At 41.5% G+C, this 18789-nt stretch overlaps 1 protein-coding gene across 3 annotated transcripts in view; it reads right to left on the bottom strand.

Annotated features, from left to right (window-relative positions):
• Positions 1-957: 957 nt before the first annotated feature.
• The window catches only part of TRMT61A (tRNA methyltransferase 61A), a 37049-nt gene continuing 19217 nt past the window's right edge, over positions 958-18789 (bottom strand). For all 3 annotated transcript variants that reach the window (XM_073349754.2, XM_073349753.2, XM_073349752.2), the window contains exons 3-4: positions 12916-13182; positions 958-2340 (exon numbers count right to left, since the gene is read on the bottom strand). In XM_073349754.2, the coding sequence (XP_073205855.1) occupies positions 2012-2340; positions 12916-13182 (596 nt within the window). In that variant the 3' untranslated portion in view covers positions 958-2011. The remainder of the gene's footprint in view (positions 2341-12915; positions 13183-18789) is intronic.

Genomic DNA, 18789 nt, shown 5'->3' with positions numbered 1-18789 from the left:
AGCACCTTAAAGGTAGAGAAGATCATTCTCCTCTGCTGGAATATTTGCTCTTCTTCAATATGGGACCAAATCAATGATCTGTAAAGTCTATGTCAAGACTATGGTTGACTTCAAGGGACTTTGGATCAGGATATAACAGAGCCAAGCTTGGTTGTCACTCTATAAGGGCCTTCAGTATTTCCATTTCAAGTCTGCTTGTGGGACTGAAACTTGGCTTTTTCCTTTTTTGTTCTAATTTAAATGTTAAGTCATTAAAAATATCTGTATCAAAGAAATAATTTGGATCCTAGAATCCCATTCTTAACTCACCCTGTCGGTCCCAGGTATTTCAGCACACGTGGAATGTAAACCTTGTCACTGTTCAGAGACCCAGCACTACCTCTGCTCAACAAGGTAGGGTAAGGACAGGCTGGCAGTCTTAACTTGGCATTTCTCTGGTCTTTTCTGGTTTAAGTTAGGTCCTGAGCATTACTTCAATAGCTCTGCGTTTAAAAACGCACACAGACTCACTCACTCTATAACTACATATCTAAGCGAATGGTATAGCAACCCACCTACTGCTTCCTCCAAGGCCATTAACATTCATAGAGAATAGAATCATATCATTTCAGGAGGAAAGCTACATCTGTAGAACTTCTTACAACAGATTGAATTAAACAGACTTGCTTTCTGCCTTTAATCTGCTCAACCGTTTATCTGTGCTGTCCTGGTTGGTTGAACTTTCTTTAACCATTACAGATTAGTGTTCTGCTGTGACACGTTAAAAGCTTAGCTTTGTTTATTTTTGTCAAGAACACAGAGAAACCGGGTTCAAATGTTCATACAGCAGTTTGCAATATAAAAAGAACATGCCCAGCATGGACCAATGTATTTTGTTTTGCAGAAAATACAACATACAGGGAAGCAATGAGCAGAGAGATATTACCATGGCTGAGAAGAACATAATAGATACTTTATTAAAAAAAAAAGGAAAGAGGCATGTAGAGTCTCAGAAATATGTACAATAATTTTAAATCCGTAAATACAAAATTTAATCTGAGGTTCAAAATAGATCAACCACACCAACCAGCTTTATATAAGAGACCAAATAATAAGTGGTCTAGTAAATTACTGCTAATGAAGATTTATGATTTTACTACATTTACATCACTGTTACAATTTATTAAGAGATAAATCCTGCCAGTCGTGATTTTTCCATCATTCAGTTGTAGCAGGGTCAAGTAAAAAACAAAAAACAACAGAACTCAGACACATTGCTTACAAAGTGGTGTTTAAGTAACATTAAAACACATGACTTACAAAAAGTGAAAGCAGCTGCTCAATCGTAAGATTTTAGTATGAATGAGCCACCGTGGCTGAAGCCTCTATAATGATGTTCCCAATATATTCTTATAAACCAGATCCAACAGTTACCATGCTTGTGAGACTTCAGTATAATCTATCTGATTACTAGATGCCAGTTTGGGATGGGAGAAAGAAACCATGTTCTTGAACACACTGCAAATAATCTTCTGTGCAGCCAAATACTGTTCCAGGGAAACACCCGTTCTGTGACTGCTCAATGTGACTGCTGTCTGAGCTCACAACTTCAGCATCTAAAATGAGTCAATGAGGATCTTTCCAAAGATCCAAAGAATGACATAAATACTAAATAACTTAAGCAAAAACCAACCAACCAAACAAAACCCCCCAAACAGTGTCTGATGAGGGTGGGGAAATCAAGAAAGGATTGCAAAAAGTAAAAAGAAAACAGACAATTTTAAACAAAACTTATCAGCAAGTGGCTTTATTTTGCAAATTCCAATGAATTGCCATTAGCTATTAATTTATCTTTCCTCTCTGACAGAAACAGAGTGCTGTTCCAGACCTTCAACTTTCTGTCTATGCTGGGCTGGTTAGTGCTCATGTGTTATTTAAACAAAGCATATTCCAAATGGATCTGACTATATATGGAATTCCCTGACGAGTAAAAGTTTGGATGACCTTAAAAAACAAACAAACCCAAAGTATGCTAAAATAGACTTTTAGTAGCAAAGGTCAGATATCCAGTATGACCCACCATTTCCTTGAGTGGCACACCACTTTTAAACTGGGCAGTTCCCTGCTGCAGAATACCATATAAGCCACCTTGATTTGATTGGTTGCTGCTGTCAAACCCAGTGCTAGAATTATCCTCGGCTGCTTTTCCAAGGTCAGGGATTTGCAAGCTAATTGTCCTAACATTGTATACTCGAAGCAGAATTTCCAAAGTGTTAATCTCAGTAAAACCATGTTCTTCCATAGCCAGGCAGGTTCTTTGAACTTGTTCAATGCAAGGGGAGAAGGAGCAGATGCGTCCACCTACAAAATAAGATAGGCAGCGTGGGAGAGAGGAAAACAACAACTTAATTAATCTTAGCCAAATTCTCTCAGTTATGCAAAGCATAACTCTTAGTACAGTGCAAATACATAATTAAAAGACCGAATATGCCTAAGAGATAAAGATCTCCAAGGAGATAACTATGCCATTTAAAAAGTCAACATAAAAATGACAGGTTTCAGAGTAGCAGCCGTGTTAGTCTGTATTCACAAAAAAGAAAAGGAGGACTTGTGGCACCTTAGAGACTAACAAGATGATTTTACAAGATGCTTCAGCCCACTTTATAAGTACAAATATGATGACAGATTAATCCATTTTTGGAATACACACTTGTCCATTATTTTAATTCATGGTTCGGCTGTAGAGCTGATCACTTCAGACTGCTGAATTTTCTTGGAATCAACACATATGACCCCTGGACTGATGCACTAAACTGAAGTTAACTCATGCACAAGATGAAAGTTAGTTTCTAACTCTGCTCCACATTACAGCATTGCCTTTATAATACAAGCACACACACACACACACAAAACTGGCTGTGTTTATTTGAGACAGAGATGGTATGTGTAGACAGAATAAAGTAATCTCTAGTCCATAGATGGAGTGTTATTAAAGCTTCACCCTTCTAGTCAAGCAAGCTCTTCTCGTGTCTCCTGAGTATTAAATTCAAAACACATTGTAAAAGGCAACCCTGTGTGGGCTTACTGATTGTTAGATCAGGCAGCTTCATGGCATATGCATCAAAACCTTTGCACTACAAGACAAGACTTCAAATTATATACTGTTACTTTCCTTCCCATTGAAGCACCCCCCAGCCTTTGCTTTTAAATACTGAGTATTTTTAGCCCCTCTCCCCATCTTTTCATTAGCCCCAATGTCACCTTTACAGCTGGGAATAGAACGATTCAGATTTACTCTAAAAAAGCCACAGCCAAATAAGATCAAAGAATTATAGAGACACTGTCTACCATAAATCCAGGTCATGTGGTCTCACCCATAATGTAATGTCCCATGATGCAACTGACCTTCCTGAAAATTTATATCGGGGGAGAGGAATGATGGAAGAACACAAAAGCTGAAGCTATAATATTTTCAGATGTATATCGATCTGCTTTGCATTCCTTCCCATCTCTCTCTCTCTCTCATGCGCCACGTCTACTAATCCAGGCAAACCTCCTAAGCACAGTTATGTAAGCAGTTAAAGAACCCAAGTATTTGACAGCAAAGCATCCTGCTAAAAATAGAGGCTAAACTGGTCCCACACAAGGACTGGTTTATGACTTTTTTTTTTTTGTTTTTAAAGCTACAGATCTAAAAAAAGACCGTGTCAGGTTTGAATGCAAGAGCTGCTGTAATGCCCCGGTCACTGTGCAGCAATGATGTGCCGGATGGTAATTGGGGGAGAATTCTTTCCGTGACCATTAATCCATTCTGCAGTAAATAGGTTTCAGATTGGATTTTATTTTAGCCTTCTAATAGAGTCTTCCTTGTCAATGGTACTTATCACACATCTTCAAAACAAAGCAGCCTTTTGTCAAGCAATTCCCCGAAGTCACAATTAAAAAAAACAAATCAAATAATCACCTGCAAAAGTGACTTTGGGATGCTGTGTAATCCACAAAAACTGATGATTGCAATTTAGTTGCACATCCATACAGCTAATACCAATGAAACAAGATGTTATATGGATTAACCTGCGTGGCAATCAAAATTACTCTGAAGCGGACAGGAGTTTTTTGGGGTTGGGGGGGAAGACAACTAGTCTTTGTAGACATTACTGCAAAGAGGAGAAGCTGGGAGGGGAATTTCTGTTATATAATTAGAAAGCTAGTATGATATATGCATGTTGTAAAGAAAGACATTACATTCTCATTGTGTAGGAAACCAAACAAGTGTCTAACTTAGTTAAATGTCATTTCACAATCAACTCTTTGTCTTCAGAGAAAGAAGTTGCAGAGAAATCCGTGTTCTACTAGTGCTTCATTCAGTCTTTTCTTTTTTGGTGGTTTAAGCAACAAAGCAAAAGTGCTTTACATTTATAGTAAAGATTCTGCTGATTTATTTGGACTCCGAAGATTTCACGATGGCTTTAGATACACAAATCCACATTACTTGCCAAAAAGATGAAGCCTGCAAGCAGCTGTTGCAACCCTGGTCACTGGCAATTCTTATCAATCCTTGAAACCACAACAACATGCATTTTTGTTTCCTGGGGTGGTTAGCTGACCACAGAATGTCTATACCAAATTTGGTCATGATTACCAAAACAAACACTGACCGCCCACACGCTAGACTGTTTAGAGAGCAGGGGGATTACACAAATCGTGTGTTCAAACCACCTGGTGGTAAAGGAAGAACGTGTTTGAAGTAACTAAGATAACATGCAGAAGGGAAGTGCAGAACAAGGGTCACATTGCTTAGTGCACTATGGGAAGGCGTGCAGATATTACAGTCATGAAGGTGGTATAAGAACCTGTGTGTTGTTTTCAGTTTTTCTACCTATTTTGGATTACCTGTGTCCTCTTGTTATTAAATAGAAGGTGTACCCGATAATACACCTAAAAAGAAGCCTAGGTGCAGTAACCACAAAGCATCTTGCTTTAAGTCTTCTACCAGTTGGGAGAAGGGTCCCACATACTTTTTCCTGTACAGACCAGCCAGCAGGACAGATTTGACTTTTATGATGTTGGACTTGCTTAGGGGGAGTTCAGTGGAGCTTAGTGAAAGGCTGGAAGGGATTTAGGCTACCATTCTGCAAGCAAATAAGAGATTTGAGGGGTGGAGGGAAACAATATGAAAGACTGAGAAGGTCTGATTGACGTGGTATTTCTGCAGTAGGGAAAACACTGGCGCTTGAGACACATAACTGCTCATCTGAAAACTGGCTCAGCTTAAGAAAGGAAATGAGGCTTGCTGATAGGACAGAGGTCGAAAGGCTTCCCCCGCCACATCAAGTTATGGAAGTGCTGGGGATGGATAGTTTTGAACTCCCCCGACAGTGGGTTGCATTGTGCGTCATACCCTTTGGATTATCAGCTATGCAACACTGGGTACATTACAGTTGTCATAAAAGATGTAAATCTAGTTTCCAGCATTCACAGTTCTTATGAGCCCTGTTGTCCTTTAAACAGGGAGGCATTTAGAGTTTAAGAGACTGGACTTTGCTTTACTTTGTTCTGCCACGTTGAGGAGTCCTTCATAAATGGAGTAAAGACACAGGCTCCCCATTCGCTTGCATGCACACTGCTCTGATTCTGAACAACCGGGGTGGACTGGACCCAAAAGCTGAAACTTCGTAACTGAGTTTGGCTCATTTGAGTGCTTTCCTTTGAGAAAATCTACTGCTACTAAATTTGTTTAATGAGATCTGTGTGTCATCATAAATTGATAGAGTAATTATCTGAGATTAATCCTGCTCACATTGGGAATCTGTGTGAGCTTTTTGATCTGAGGCGCTGTCTAAAAATGTATGTTTATTCATGTATAATGCATCTGACAAGTACTACAGCTGAGGGAAAGAGAATAATGAATCTGTATGAAAGCGCCCCCCCCTTCATGTTACAGGTAGTGAATTTGTTGGAAATGTTTAACGCAAAGGTTAAATCTCACGAGGCTGTAGGCTGGGGATGAGCCCATAGGGTGGCTGGCTGCCACTATAAATAAGTAGGGGATTGAGAGTTTACAGAAGTCAAAGCACAGCTCAGGTTGGAAAGATTAGAGAGAGAGAGATACAAAAAGGGGGTGGGGGTAAGAGATAATACTTGACACCTGCATAGTGCTTTGTACGTTCAAAGCACTGGACAGACATCTAATTAATAATGAAGGGACACATCCTGACATCCTTTGTAAGGGCCAATGTCTGTTCTCGGTCACTTAAGTGAAAACTTAGAGTAACTCTGCTGACTTCAAGAGTAATTCCAAATTTACACTGAAATAGAGCAGAGCAGAATTTGGCTCTTGGTTATTTGCCTGAGCAATGATGAACATCTCCTTGCAGTCAAGAGGAATTTTGCTAAAATTCTGAGCTGGTATTTCTAGATATTGCCCCAGTTAAAAAAGAAAAACTGGCAATGCCCTCCCTCCCTTTCACAAGAATTCTAATGCACATTTAATATTCAAAAGGATACATAATATAAACACAAAGTATGCACTCTTGTCTTTTGCAGGTTCTCTCTTCTAGATATAGGAGCTCTACTAGGTTGGTTTGTCACTGATGTGTTCTGCAAGATTATGAGCAGAGCATCTGGAGTTAGCAAAGCACCATTAAGTTCCACATGAAGGGGCCAATTATTCTGAACTTTGAAAGTGATTCTGTGATGTAGGAGACGCAATATGTCATTTTATTTTTCTTAGGAAAAAAGAACAAAATTCACAGTGTTTTGGGATTTCAGTGTAGTGTCACAATAAGAACGTTAAATTACAAGGATCCCAGAAACACAAACAAACCAGGCACCAATAGCTTGTGGGGGCAAGGCAGCAGTGTCACAGAAAAGCATCACTATGGCATTTACTCTGTGCTAGTAGGACACTAAAAATATGGCATTTCCAATGCGGGACAGGATGTCCTTTAAGCAAGTGTGCACGCGGGTGATGCAATGAAATTAGAGGGTCCGGCTGTCAGAGAAAATGAAAGATCTCTTGCTTCAGAAAATATTCACTGAATCATTTGCCAGCCTGTTAACTAGAGTTTTATGTATAATTTTCCGCAGACCTGGCTTTAATATTTTTTGGGGGTGGGTGCATTCCCCAAAGGCACTGGATAAGAGTCAGCTGTTATTGCACCACTGTGTGCAAGGCTGGCCTGAGGGGTTGTGTGGGGGGGTATTTCAGGTTTGTTCCATCCCCGTTTCCTGCTGTAGGAGCAGCATAGCTCAACTGCTTGGGCCTGTGGTTCGTACATAGTTACCTGTATTTTAAGAAACGTCCACAGCTGTGGGATTGGCGCTGCTGTGAGGCTCCCACCTACTGTGGGGCTGTATGTGGAGTCTGCTGAATCTGAGCGCTTATGTAGGGCTTTGTAATCACTAAGTGTCACAACATCCCTGTGAAGTGTGTAGAATACCTGTTTTACAAATGGGGTAACTAAGGCCGGAAGGCTATAGGACTTGACCAGGGCCAAAGAGGAAGGCTGTGTCACAGCTAGGAGTAGAATGCAGGAGACTCTTGTTCTCCATCCTGTGCCTGACCCACTAGACCATATAGCCTCTCACACTACAGCCTCCCCCCTGTGGCTTTGTTTATATGGTTTTTTAACCTCAAGTTAATAGATTGCTGTTTAATTCAAGGCAGCTAACACATTTGCAAAGGCTAGCTCTGACCCTCTACAAAGGTTTATTCCAGGGAGCAATGTTTGTAGTTGATCCTGGAACAAACTTATGTGGCGACGAAAGCGTGCCCTGGGGGAGGATGGTCTTCCAGTTAGGGTGCTTGTCTGCTAGATTTAATTCCCTGCCCTGCCACAGACTCTCTGTGTGACCCTGTGCAAGTCTTTTAGGTGCTCTGTGCCTCAGTTCCCCATCTGTAGAATGGGGATAACAGCATTTCCCTACTTCACAGGGGTGCTATGATTATAAACCCATAAAAGACTGCAAGGTGCTCAGATACCACAATGACAAGGTCTTCAGTATTTATAATGGCCAAGAGTGTCTGTACTAGCCTGTAAAAACATGTTAGCAACCTCTAGTTAATTGGCAAGTAATCAACTTGAGGTTAACCAGTGTAGACAAGTCCTCTGTGACTCAAGTTCACAGTGACTGCCCAGTAGAGGAATCAGCTCAATTGCAGGTGACCAGCTGGGAGGGAGCTTGCAGCAAACCCTACTACTATTAGCATCAGTCCTTACGTAAATGAGTTCTTCTCCCCACCACAGTCTGGTCAGGAGTCTTCCTCACCAACTCCCAAATTGGGAAAAACCCATGGCATGGTTTTCACTTCTCCCTTGGCCAACCCTAGATGGCTGTAGGCAGGGGACCATGAATAATCTATGAGGCTTAGGAAAGAAAGTCAGTGAAACCTTTCGCATGGTGGAAACAATGTACACTGAAGGTTCTTTAAAACTGAAAGCTGAGGTAAGCCCAGTGCAGATAATTCCTTACCCTCCTCACAGGCCTGTTGGGAGGGATTATGTAATATTTTTATAGATGCTGTCTGAGAGAATAATTTGGCCTCACAGACAATGATTACAACACAACATTCTATATTGTCGTGCTGGGGAAAAATAGGAGCAAAAGCCCTGTTTTAAACCTATTTTGAACAAAGAAAACAAAGTTCTTGGGAAGAAAAAGAAAGAATACTCTGATGAAGTGCAGAGCATCGGAGTTGTACTGTATTTTAGGTAGAGGAACAGACATAAGCCCTCAGAGGAAGACTTTCAGAGGAACCTTTCACTGACAAGGCATAACCTCAGTGGACCAATTACCTGCCCTGGCCAAGCACCACAATAGGCTAACCTGCTAACACTGTGTCATCTGCCTCAGTCGATATCTTAAGAGTAACTGTGCAATTTTCTCTCTTTTAATTAATGGGTGTACGACATTTAAGTTGAAGCAGAAAGTCTGGATAAAAGGGTTAACACTGCACGCACACACACACAAAAAAAGGGATTGTTTCTATAAGTTCAGTACTGAGACTATTGATCTAAGCAGCCTCAACAATTGGTTTATAAGACAAGGATCTTGAGTAAAACCCACTGAACATACAGCTGCACTTTGCATGCATCATTACAAGAAAATTTAAAAGTCTGCATGAACACAATTATAGAAGCAAGCTTCTGTCTAGTCTTCTGCAGCCTTGAAAGCACTGGATAACATTTACGATGGAGGGAAAGGAGGTTGGGAAATTAATATTAGAAAGCTTTGGTTCAACACTATTCAGCTGTTAATTTTCTGTAAGTAACGAGTTCCAGAATATCTAGGAACTATATACAATCAGGTTATTTTTGTTAAATTATGGCGCTATAGTGACAGATTTCTAGCTTTGTTTTTTTGATTCAGCCTGAAGAAGTTAATAAGATCTTTGCCAAAAATCAAGGTCAGACACTGTGAACAGCCGCCATTACTGTGAAAAACCATCAATCAGCAGATGCTGCCAAGAAAAGAGCACAGATCTGGGAATGGAAGCAAGACGGCAGTGACGCACTGCTGAGTCACTGAGATATTAGAAGGCAATGTTTTTTGCTGAAAGTATGAAAAGTGAGAAGGATGTAGCTAAGGTGCAGAGGAGTCTGAATGGGCACAGAGCCCACCATTAACAACAAATAAGGGCCTTCGAGCCACAAACCCACTGGCCATTTTATCCTCTGAGCTCTCTACAATATAGCAGTGCTTTAATTGGGAGGCCAGGACAATCATGAGTGATAAATGTATCCTTTAAACAAGACTATTAACCTTCAGCCTATGAAAATAATGAACTACAGATATTTAGAGCTTGGGACTGAGTAGAGGAGGAAAAATAAATACTTAAGGCTTTGTTGACCATGTACTCTAAAAGTTAGCTCTTATCTAGGAGAGTATTATTTTTATTACAAATACTGTTTTTGTTGTAAGAAAAGGAGTACTTGTGGCACCTTAGAGACTAACCAATTTATTTGAGCATAAGCTTTTGTGAGCTACAGCTCACTTCATTGGATGCATACTGTGGAAAATACAGAAGATCTATGCATCCGATGAAGTGAGCTGTAGCTCACGAAAGCTTATGCTCAAATAAATTGGTTAGTCTCTAAGGTGCCACAAATACTCCTTTTCTTTTTGCGAATACAGACTAACACGGCTGTTACTCTGAAACCTGTTTTTGTTGTGTTTTGTTTTTTTAAGGAGGAGACCAGAAAATGGTGTTGTCCAAGAGTTGTCTGCTTATTCCAGTCTTCATTTTAAGCATATGTTCTTAAGACTTTAAGAAATAAAATGACTAGTATCCAACAGCATTGTTGTAATTTTTATATTATGCATTGTGACAATCTTACTTAGAATAAAATCTCCTTTATGAATAGCTTATATGTGACCACACATAGGGAGGGATGTGTGGGAATGCATTTTCTCTAATGATCATTACCTTCAGCTCATCACTGAGAGTTTAGGTGAGTAAAGACTCTAAAGTGTACCCAGTATTCCCACTGCAGAATAGCTTTTGATTATGTGAAATCAGCCAAACAAAAGGCACCTTCAAATATTCTGTTGGGGGTTGTCACTCACCTTGCTAGCACTTTTTAGCTTTCCAAAATATATAAATAATCACCATTGTTTCTAGTTGTACTATACCCACAAAAGTAATAGATTTTCATCACTGATAATGGAAAAGCTACTTCATATTGCAGCATAAATCAATCTTCAGCACAACAAGCTGGCACAAAACCCAAATGATGAGTCTTAAGGTATGTTTACACTGCACACTAAGTCTGGGCTCGGATTCAGGTTTGAGTCCCAGCCCCCGTTCCATCCACACACAAATCAGTCTGCCTCAGGTCAGCAAACGCTCAGGACCTGGCTCCTAGAACATTGTGGGGGGTGGGGAAATGGTGTCAGAGCCTAAGTATTGCTGTGCCTCAAGTCCAAGCCCTGCCAGTGTGGACGTAGCACAAGCTACAGACCCAAGTCAGAAGGTCTGCATAGTGCAGCATGCACACATTAGCATGGATGAGAAACCCAGGTCCCACAACTGTAAACCCAAGTTTACAAAGCAGTTTGGACACTCAAGAGCGGGCTTAGAAACACCGAGTCCACAAGCCCAGACGCCACTGATCCAGGCTTAGTGTGCTGTATAGACATACCTTTAGAGCACTGTCAGTTCTCAGGTACTGTGGTTTGTTTACAATGATCCTAACTACAAATGGGGATTGACAATTTTGCCTTTCTACTGGTATGTAATACACAGAAACCTATAAGCAACCACATGACATTTTTTCTACTTTGCACGGGGTAAGTGGATGCTACATTACAGCACGCAATAAGGCATAGCTCCAGATCTACATAAATAAATCAGCTTTCCAGGATCTCAAACCCTGGAATGTTCCAAGGATTCTAAGCCTAGAAAGGCTCAAGCATGGCTACTTAGCAGTCTCAACATATACTGGCTAAATAATTCAAGTTGTACTGCGCAATGCAGCTCCTTCATCTGAACCGAGGGGTCAGCTGAGTATTATGCTCACTGGATTAGATAATTTGAGCATGGGAAGGGCATTACACAGCGCAGTGTGAATTAGTTTCTCTCTCAGCAGACACTGGAAGCAGCTATGAATACAGCTGTAACCCTTGCAAGCACAGGACACTATGGGATTTTGTTTGTTTGTTTGTTTGTAATTTTAAAGTCTATGTTGCTTTTGGCAAACTGTTAGAAATTTTTCAGTGGCAGCTGAGGGAACTCCACACATAGGCCCTGAATCAGCCAGGTTCTTAACATGTGCTGAATTTTAAGTACATGCTAAAGTCCCCTTGCCTTAAATGTGACCTAAGAACGTACCTCAAATTAGACACATTTTTCTGTGCCTTAATGAACAGAAATGGACTTCAGCATGTGATCAACTAAGTCCCTTGCTGAATCAGGGCTCTAGCAAGGGGTGCTCTGCATTGTGCAGGAACAGACTCTTGATTAGGAGAACTCTCTCTGTGGCTAAACTAGAGCATTTGGTAAGGACATCACAACTCATCCAAGGCCTTGTCTACACAGGAATGGTTTTTTTTGTTATAAGCTAAGGTGTGACTGTAAACCAGTGGTTCTCAACCTATTTACCATTGTGGGCAGCACATGCAGCTCTCTATCTGTTATGTGGGCCGCATCCACACAATATATTTACACCACTTGTATAGCCCTGAGGATGTCACATGGGCCGCAGCTGTGTGCTGATTTGGCTACAAGCAGCCCACGGGTTGAGAACTGCTGCTGTAAACCAACAAAGACTGGTCTAATACACTTATTCCAGTATAACAGTGGCTTTATTCAGTTTACGTTATATTGCTTATACCAGAATAAGAGTGTTCATGCAGGAGCTTATATCAGTATAACTGTACCAGTGTAACAGGTAAAATTTTCCCATGAAGAAAAGCCCTAGGGTCCCACTCTCATTGACGTCATGACAAAATTCCCACCAACTCTAAAGGGGTAGGATAGAGAAAGAAAGTAAGTGAGCATGCTTAAGTAAAACCACTTCTCTCCAGGGATTATATACGTGCTGTTTATTGAATCTCTCCGACCCAAAACCACACGCACCTTTTCAGTGAAATGTCAGAGATTTGCTTTCGTCAGTTATGTTACTAGTTCTTCCCACACACTCTTGGAACTGTTAGAATATGCTTGACAGAGGTTCAAAAGCTTTTTATATGTGGCACATGACAGCTGCAGCAGCTGTCACAGAAACCTGTGGGAGAACGTTGTTTTTCTTCTGCTAAATCTTTCTCTGTAAATGTGAAGACTTTTTTGTAGTCTGAGAAAAAGAAAACCACACTTGACATCAGAATGGAGATCACACAACAGAATGGGGATACCCCTAACATGTAGGCTCAAAGGCAGAAACCATGCACCCCATGCCCACACAAATACAGATCGATGTACACAAGAGAAGATACCTTCAATTTTTAATGCTGATTTTGCATGTCCTATAGCTTCCCACGGTGACGGAATGTCTAGGAACACTGCATCTGCAACATTCGAGACCCCAAACCCGTTTTTACAGACATCCTGATTCTTCACTGTAACCAGGTGTTCTACTTTATGCTCCTGGAACTCCTCCTTCGCCTTCTCTGCCCTCTGTTGGTGGAACTCGACTGTGTACAGATGCCCTGTTGGAGCCACTGTCCTGATGATAGCATGAGAAAGGGAACCACTTCCGGTACCTAAACAAAACAAAAAACCCAACAGTTTTGAAACACTTCTTGACATGAAGCTCTAAGTGACTGTAGAATTGTCTTCCCAGGGAATCAGCATGAGTAGGGCTGTCCAAATTCATGGCCATGAAAAACATGTCACGGACCGTGAAGTCTGGTCTTGTGTGTGCTTTTACCCTATACGATACAGATTTCACGGGAGGAGACCAGCATCTCCCAAACTGGGGGTCCTGACCCAAAAGGGAGTTGTAAGGGGGTCACAAGGCTATTTTAGGGGCATGTGGTATTGCTACCCTTACTTCTGTGTTGCCTTCAGAGCTAGATGGCTAGAGAGCAGAGGTTGCTGGCTGGACACCCAGCTCTGAAGGCAGAGCCACAGCCAGCAGCAGCGCAGAAGTAAGGACGGCATGATATGGTATTACCACCCTTACTTCTGCACTGCTGCCTTCAGAGCTGGGTGGTTAGAGAGTGGCGGCTGCTGACTGAGGACCCAGCTCTGCAGGTAACAGCGCAGAAGTAAGGGTGGCAATACCATATCTTGCTGTCCTTACTTCTGCGCTGCTCCTGGCCAGTAGCCACAGCTCTCCAGCTGCCCAGCTCTCCAGTAACCTTGTGACCCCCCCCCGCCCCAACTCCTTTTGGGAGCAGGGTCCCTACAATTACAACACCGTTAAATTTCAGATTTATATAACTGAAATAAGAAAATTTATGATTTTTAAAATCCTATAACCATTAAATTGACCAAAGTGGACCATAAATTTGGCAGGCCCTAAGCATAAGCCCAGATGCTTGGAATATTTTAAAAACTAGAATAAAACCATTTGTAAAATTTATAACAGCACACAACCCTATGTTAGCAGGAAGATGGACTAGATGTTTAGATTCTATGAACACGGATCAAAATCCACGTGGGACTTGAATATTTCCCTTTAATCTTTTCTTTATGAATTTCCCCCCTTTCTTTCTGGTTCAGTGGTTACTGAAGGCAATTTCCCCATGGGACCCCAAATCACTTGTTGAGCCAACAAGTGAGTTGAGAATGAAAACTAGATGGTACGGAAAGCACCTACCTATAACGGTGACAGGAGATCTAGGAATAAATGGGTAAATAAAACAAACACTACAGGCATATGAATCACAGGTTCTCCAACCATTATCCAAGACTTCTTTTTTGGGGGAAAAAAGTCAAGAACAAATCTTTAAATCTCACTTAAGACTTTATTAAAACAAAAGGTGAAATTTTGCTGACAAGTCACAACATTTGAAAGCCCTATTTGTGTCCATACAGATAAAGCCCTTCAGGACAAAAACCCTATCCCTTACTGTTATTGCTTCTTAGTCTTCAGTGCTACATATATTCAAGGTGGTATAGGCCAAATCCCTGTGAGGTGCTGAGCGCCCTCAATTCCCACTGAAGTCAATGAGAGTTAAGGGTACTCAGCACCTTGCAGTAGCGTGATCTACAAGACCCTGGTTCAGCTAGGTATGTAAGTACTTTAAGCATGTGAATAATCTCAATGAAGTCAAATAGAACTACCCACATGCTTGGAGTCAGGTACGGGCTTGAGTACCATGCTGAACTGGGGCCTACATCAATAAACCATAGGATTTTGTGCCGTACTGATTTAGGGAAGGTTTTAAAAAATGACCCTCTGACCTCTTGAATAAACAGATGGATGACTAAGCAGCAACGCTTTAATAAAAACAACCCAAAGCTACTAAACCTCTTCACACTACAGACTACCCACCTAAATTTTAATTTAAAAAACAAAACAAAAAACCAAACACACCGAAAAAACAACAACAAGAAAAAACCCCTACCACCTCAAATTTGTTTTTTCATTTTCATTTGACAGAAACACAGTATTCTAAGTTGTACTTTGGTTTGTAGTCCTGTAATCAGAACACATTTATCCCGCAGAAATTAATGAAAATTCATACTCAGCCCAGCTGCCTAATGGGAGTACTTTTTGACTGCCATGCAGCAAACCAGAGTTGAATGGTTGGTCCAGGGCTCTTGCTCCCTGGCCAGAGAGGGGTGGGAATACTGTGGTGGTATTGCACTCTCTTGACCGGTGGAGCAAGTGAGACATTAGGACTTTAAATGTAGAGCCCAGGGGCCAAAATTCATCACTAGAGTAAGCAACTCCATTGCAGGTTCAAAGCTGCATCCCTGTTTATGCCAGCAAGGAATCTAGCCCCAGATATCTGCAATGCGACACAGAGCTCTACCAACAGGCTTAAGGAACATCACTGCACAACCCCTATCCCAATCCTGGTGGCTGTGATAAGGGGGTGAGGCAAGGAGAGACCAGGAAAGGGTGATCCTTGGCATTCTGATACAGACCCAGGCCACTGCCAAGGGAATAATAATATCTAGCTCTTATATAGCAGTTTTTGTCAGTAGATCTCAAAGCACTTTACAAAAAGGTGGTATCATTATACTCATTTTACAGATGGCAAAACTGAGGCAAAGAGGAAGTGATTTGCTTGAGGTTACCCTGTAGGTCAGTGGCAGAGCCAGGAATAGAACCCAGGTCTCCTGAGTCCCAATTCAGTACGCTATCCGTTAAGTCACACTGCACCCCAAGGGAAAGTGTCTGGTGCCTGAAGTTCTTCCCTGCAGACATTTATTCAAAGGAAAAATTAGCCCATCTACGTCGACATTAAAAAACACACCAAGCAAGAGCCAATTAACATATGCACCCAAGAACAATATACGGTATTTTATCTATGAGTTGTACAAGCACACACAAGCATTCCCACCTCTTAAAGTGGATTCTGATATGGTAAACAGGATACTATTAGAACTCACTAACATATGTGCACAGCAGTGTAATACTATCTTCTGATTGATTTTTAGGACAATAGCAGTGAGCTATTGATCACGAGATGCTAAAGTGACTGAAATCCAGTCCTAATGTCTCCTGCCAGAAGGCATGATTGTGTGACAGAACTTTTGCAGCCCCTGGGAATGTAATTATTTTACCTTCCACCTGGCTAATGTTGCACCTTCTTTGGATCTATCCCCGATTTAGCTAAAGAAGCAAACAGAAGGACTGTCAGCACAGCTGTGACATAAGCAGAAAAGGAGGCAGCTTGTGTGTATCTCATTTCCTTCGTCATATTCTTTTACATTTTTAATGATCTTCCTTTTAAATCTGCTCTTAAACCACCACAGAAGATGTTGTTTTTCTCCCCTCTAGGATCCCCCACAAATGCTCCAAGCCAAGACCAGAACAAAAAACAGGATGTTAGATGTTGAATTTAAAGGGAGGCATTTGCAGGTGGATATTCTGAACGGGGCAATTCCTTAAGTGAACTTACCAGGAATCACTTTGTCATCAGTTGAGTACTATGAACATAAGAAGAATACATGTAACCATATCAAATTCCATTATACTAATGTCATCAATGCTCTCCTTTCTAAAGATGCTCACAGGCAGACCTGTGCCAACATTCTCGGTTTCCCATTGTTATGAGAACAAAGTGTTTATGAGTCACAAAACCTTGCAGAAATTTCCAAAAGGGACTGAACATTATGGACCCAATTCTGTGAAGTGTTGAGTGCCTGCCCTGCTCTGACTTCAGTCAGAGTTCAGGGCACTCAACACCACACAGAATAGGGCCCTTCACAGGTTAGCATTCCCCCTCCCCGCATTCACAGCGGTTCACTGCATTCAGCATCTGTCCACAGGGTACTCAAACACAGCCACCACTACCCAATCTGCAGTATCTTCAGAATGCAGGGCATTAATTGTACGTTTCTCTGGTGTAGAGCCAGGGAAGAAAAGATTTTACTTCAAAAGGTTATTTCCTCCTCAGCTACTGATCTGTAACAGTTACATTCCTTGATAGTTTCCTCCTCTCTCGTCTCCTTGATTTGTTCTTCAATTTCTTCCTGAGTCCTCTAATCAACAACTGAAGAGTAGAACTCAGCAAAATTCTGCCTACAATGGTTTCAAACAGCAGCACTCCAAAGTGGGCTTTTGCCAGGAGCAGGAAACTGGATCGAATCAGTTCAGGCTGCTGTCCCTGGGATACAGGACCATTTATGCAAGCAGCAAAACGCAGGGGGGCACTGGATTTCTGCAATCTATTGCACAAATTGTGCTATGATACTATGACAAGGCAATAATGTCTCCAAAATAATATTTCCCCCCCTACAAAAATACCCCCTCAACACCAAGAATATTTAAAACCAGAAGAGCTAAATTCAGCACTTGACTTCAATAGGATTTCATTCCCAAACACTATTTGTCAATTTGTCCCAGAAGGGTGTACGCTGGGTATGTGCTGAAAGCAGGATCATTTCTGGGACAAATACAGTTTGTAAGTTTTACACCAAGTTGTTTGAGTTTTTGATAGGTTGTATTACAAATGGTCTTAAAAATTAAGTTTGGTCTCTAGCAGAGAACAATGCCCGTGTGACTAGAGCACATTACCATGTATGTATCAGGAGTACAAAGACAGCAAAATCTAGGTTACTTTACACTGTATTAAAAAGCTGTTCTTAATTGTAGCTACTGCTTTAGAAATCAGGTATGCATACAAATACCATCTGTGAATCCCACTCAAGCTGCTGCAGGTCCAGGCTAAGCCTATGGTCATTGTTAATGACCTTTGCAAGCCTGATGTTTCTCTCTATTGACTAAATATTTTATGATTTAAAAGTTCAGCCACAGAGTTACATTACTGCAGCGTGCACATAATGGCATCAGGCAGATTCCTGTTACAGATCTCTCTCACTGTGGGTGAAATTCATAACCCCAGCTACAGACATTGTATGAGGGGGACCAACCTAAGGATCAAGGAACCAGAGGCAGGGATTAAGCTCCTGTGCCCAAACTTCACGGACTTTCTGGTTAGTAACTCTGCAGACCAATGGGTCACGCTCCACCAGCTCACTCACAATCCCGTCTTCTCCCCTGATGAGCCTCAAGCTCTGGGGAGCTCGGTTTGTGCTCCTCCCAGCCTCCCCTGCTGCAGGGCACTGCAATGGTTCAGCCTTCCATGGCTAGAAGGATTTGTGCCAAAAAATACCATGCAGTATTTCTGCATCTTTCAACTGTTCCCATTCCTGTGTAGGAAACGCAGCAAATTAGTGATTAAATAACCACACAGATCTTATTTGCTGCTCAGGCAAAACGGTTCTTTTCACTTTCTCCTTATTGCAATAAGAAGATATTCAGAGCAAAACCTCTGCACAGACCCCAGCCCTCTTGGTCTGCATGTTTTATTTTGTTCCCCACCTGTGGCAGAATGGCATATTTGGTCCCTTACAAAAATAGTTTATGATATTTCAAATCTACGTAGACGCACATCACACTGCAGTCCGAAGACAGGCTCACATGACTGCACCACCTCCAGACACCCCAACATTATGTTACCTGACAACTGATAGAAAACAAGTGATTGCTAACCATTTCTAAATCACGTTAGCTTGGTTTTCACCTTGAAACGGATATTTAAATGTGACGACCTGGAAACCCACCAACTCTTGTATGTAGGAAGCCAGATTTTGAGTTGCATTAGCTTTCGTTGCCACAGGCTATGTGCAAAGGCAGGGGTGCAGGAACAATTTGTGTAGTGGGGGTGCTGAGAGCCATTGAACCA

This window comes from Lepidochelys kempii, chromosome 6, assembly GCF_965140285.1.
Source record: "Lepidochelys kempii isolate rLepKem1 chromosome 6, rLepKem1.hap1, whole genome shotgun sequence".
Lineage (NCBI taxonomy): Eukaryota > Metazoa > Chordata > Testudines > Cheloniidae > Lepidochelys > Lepidochelys kempii.
This window is presented reverse-complemented; position numbering and strand designations above follow the sequence as displayed.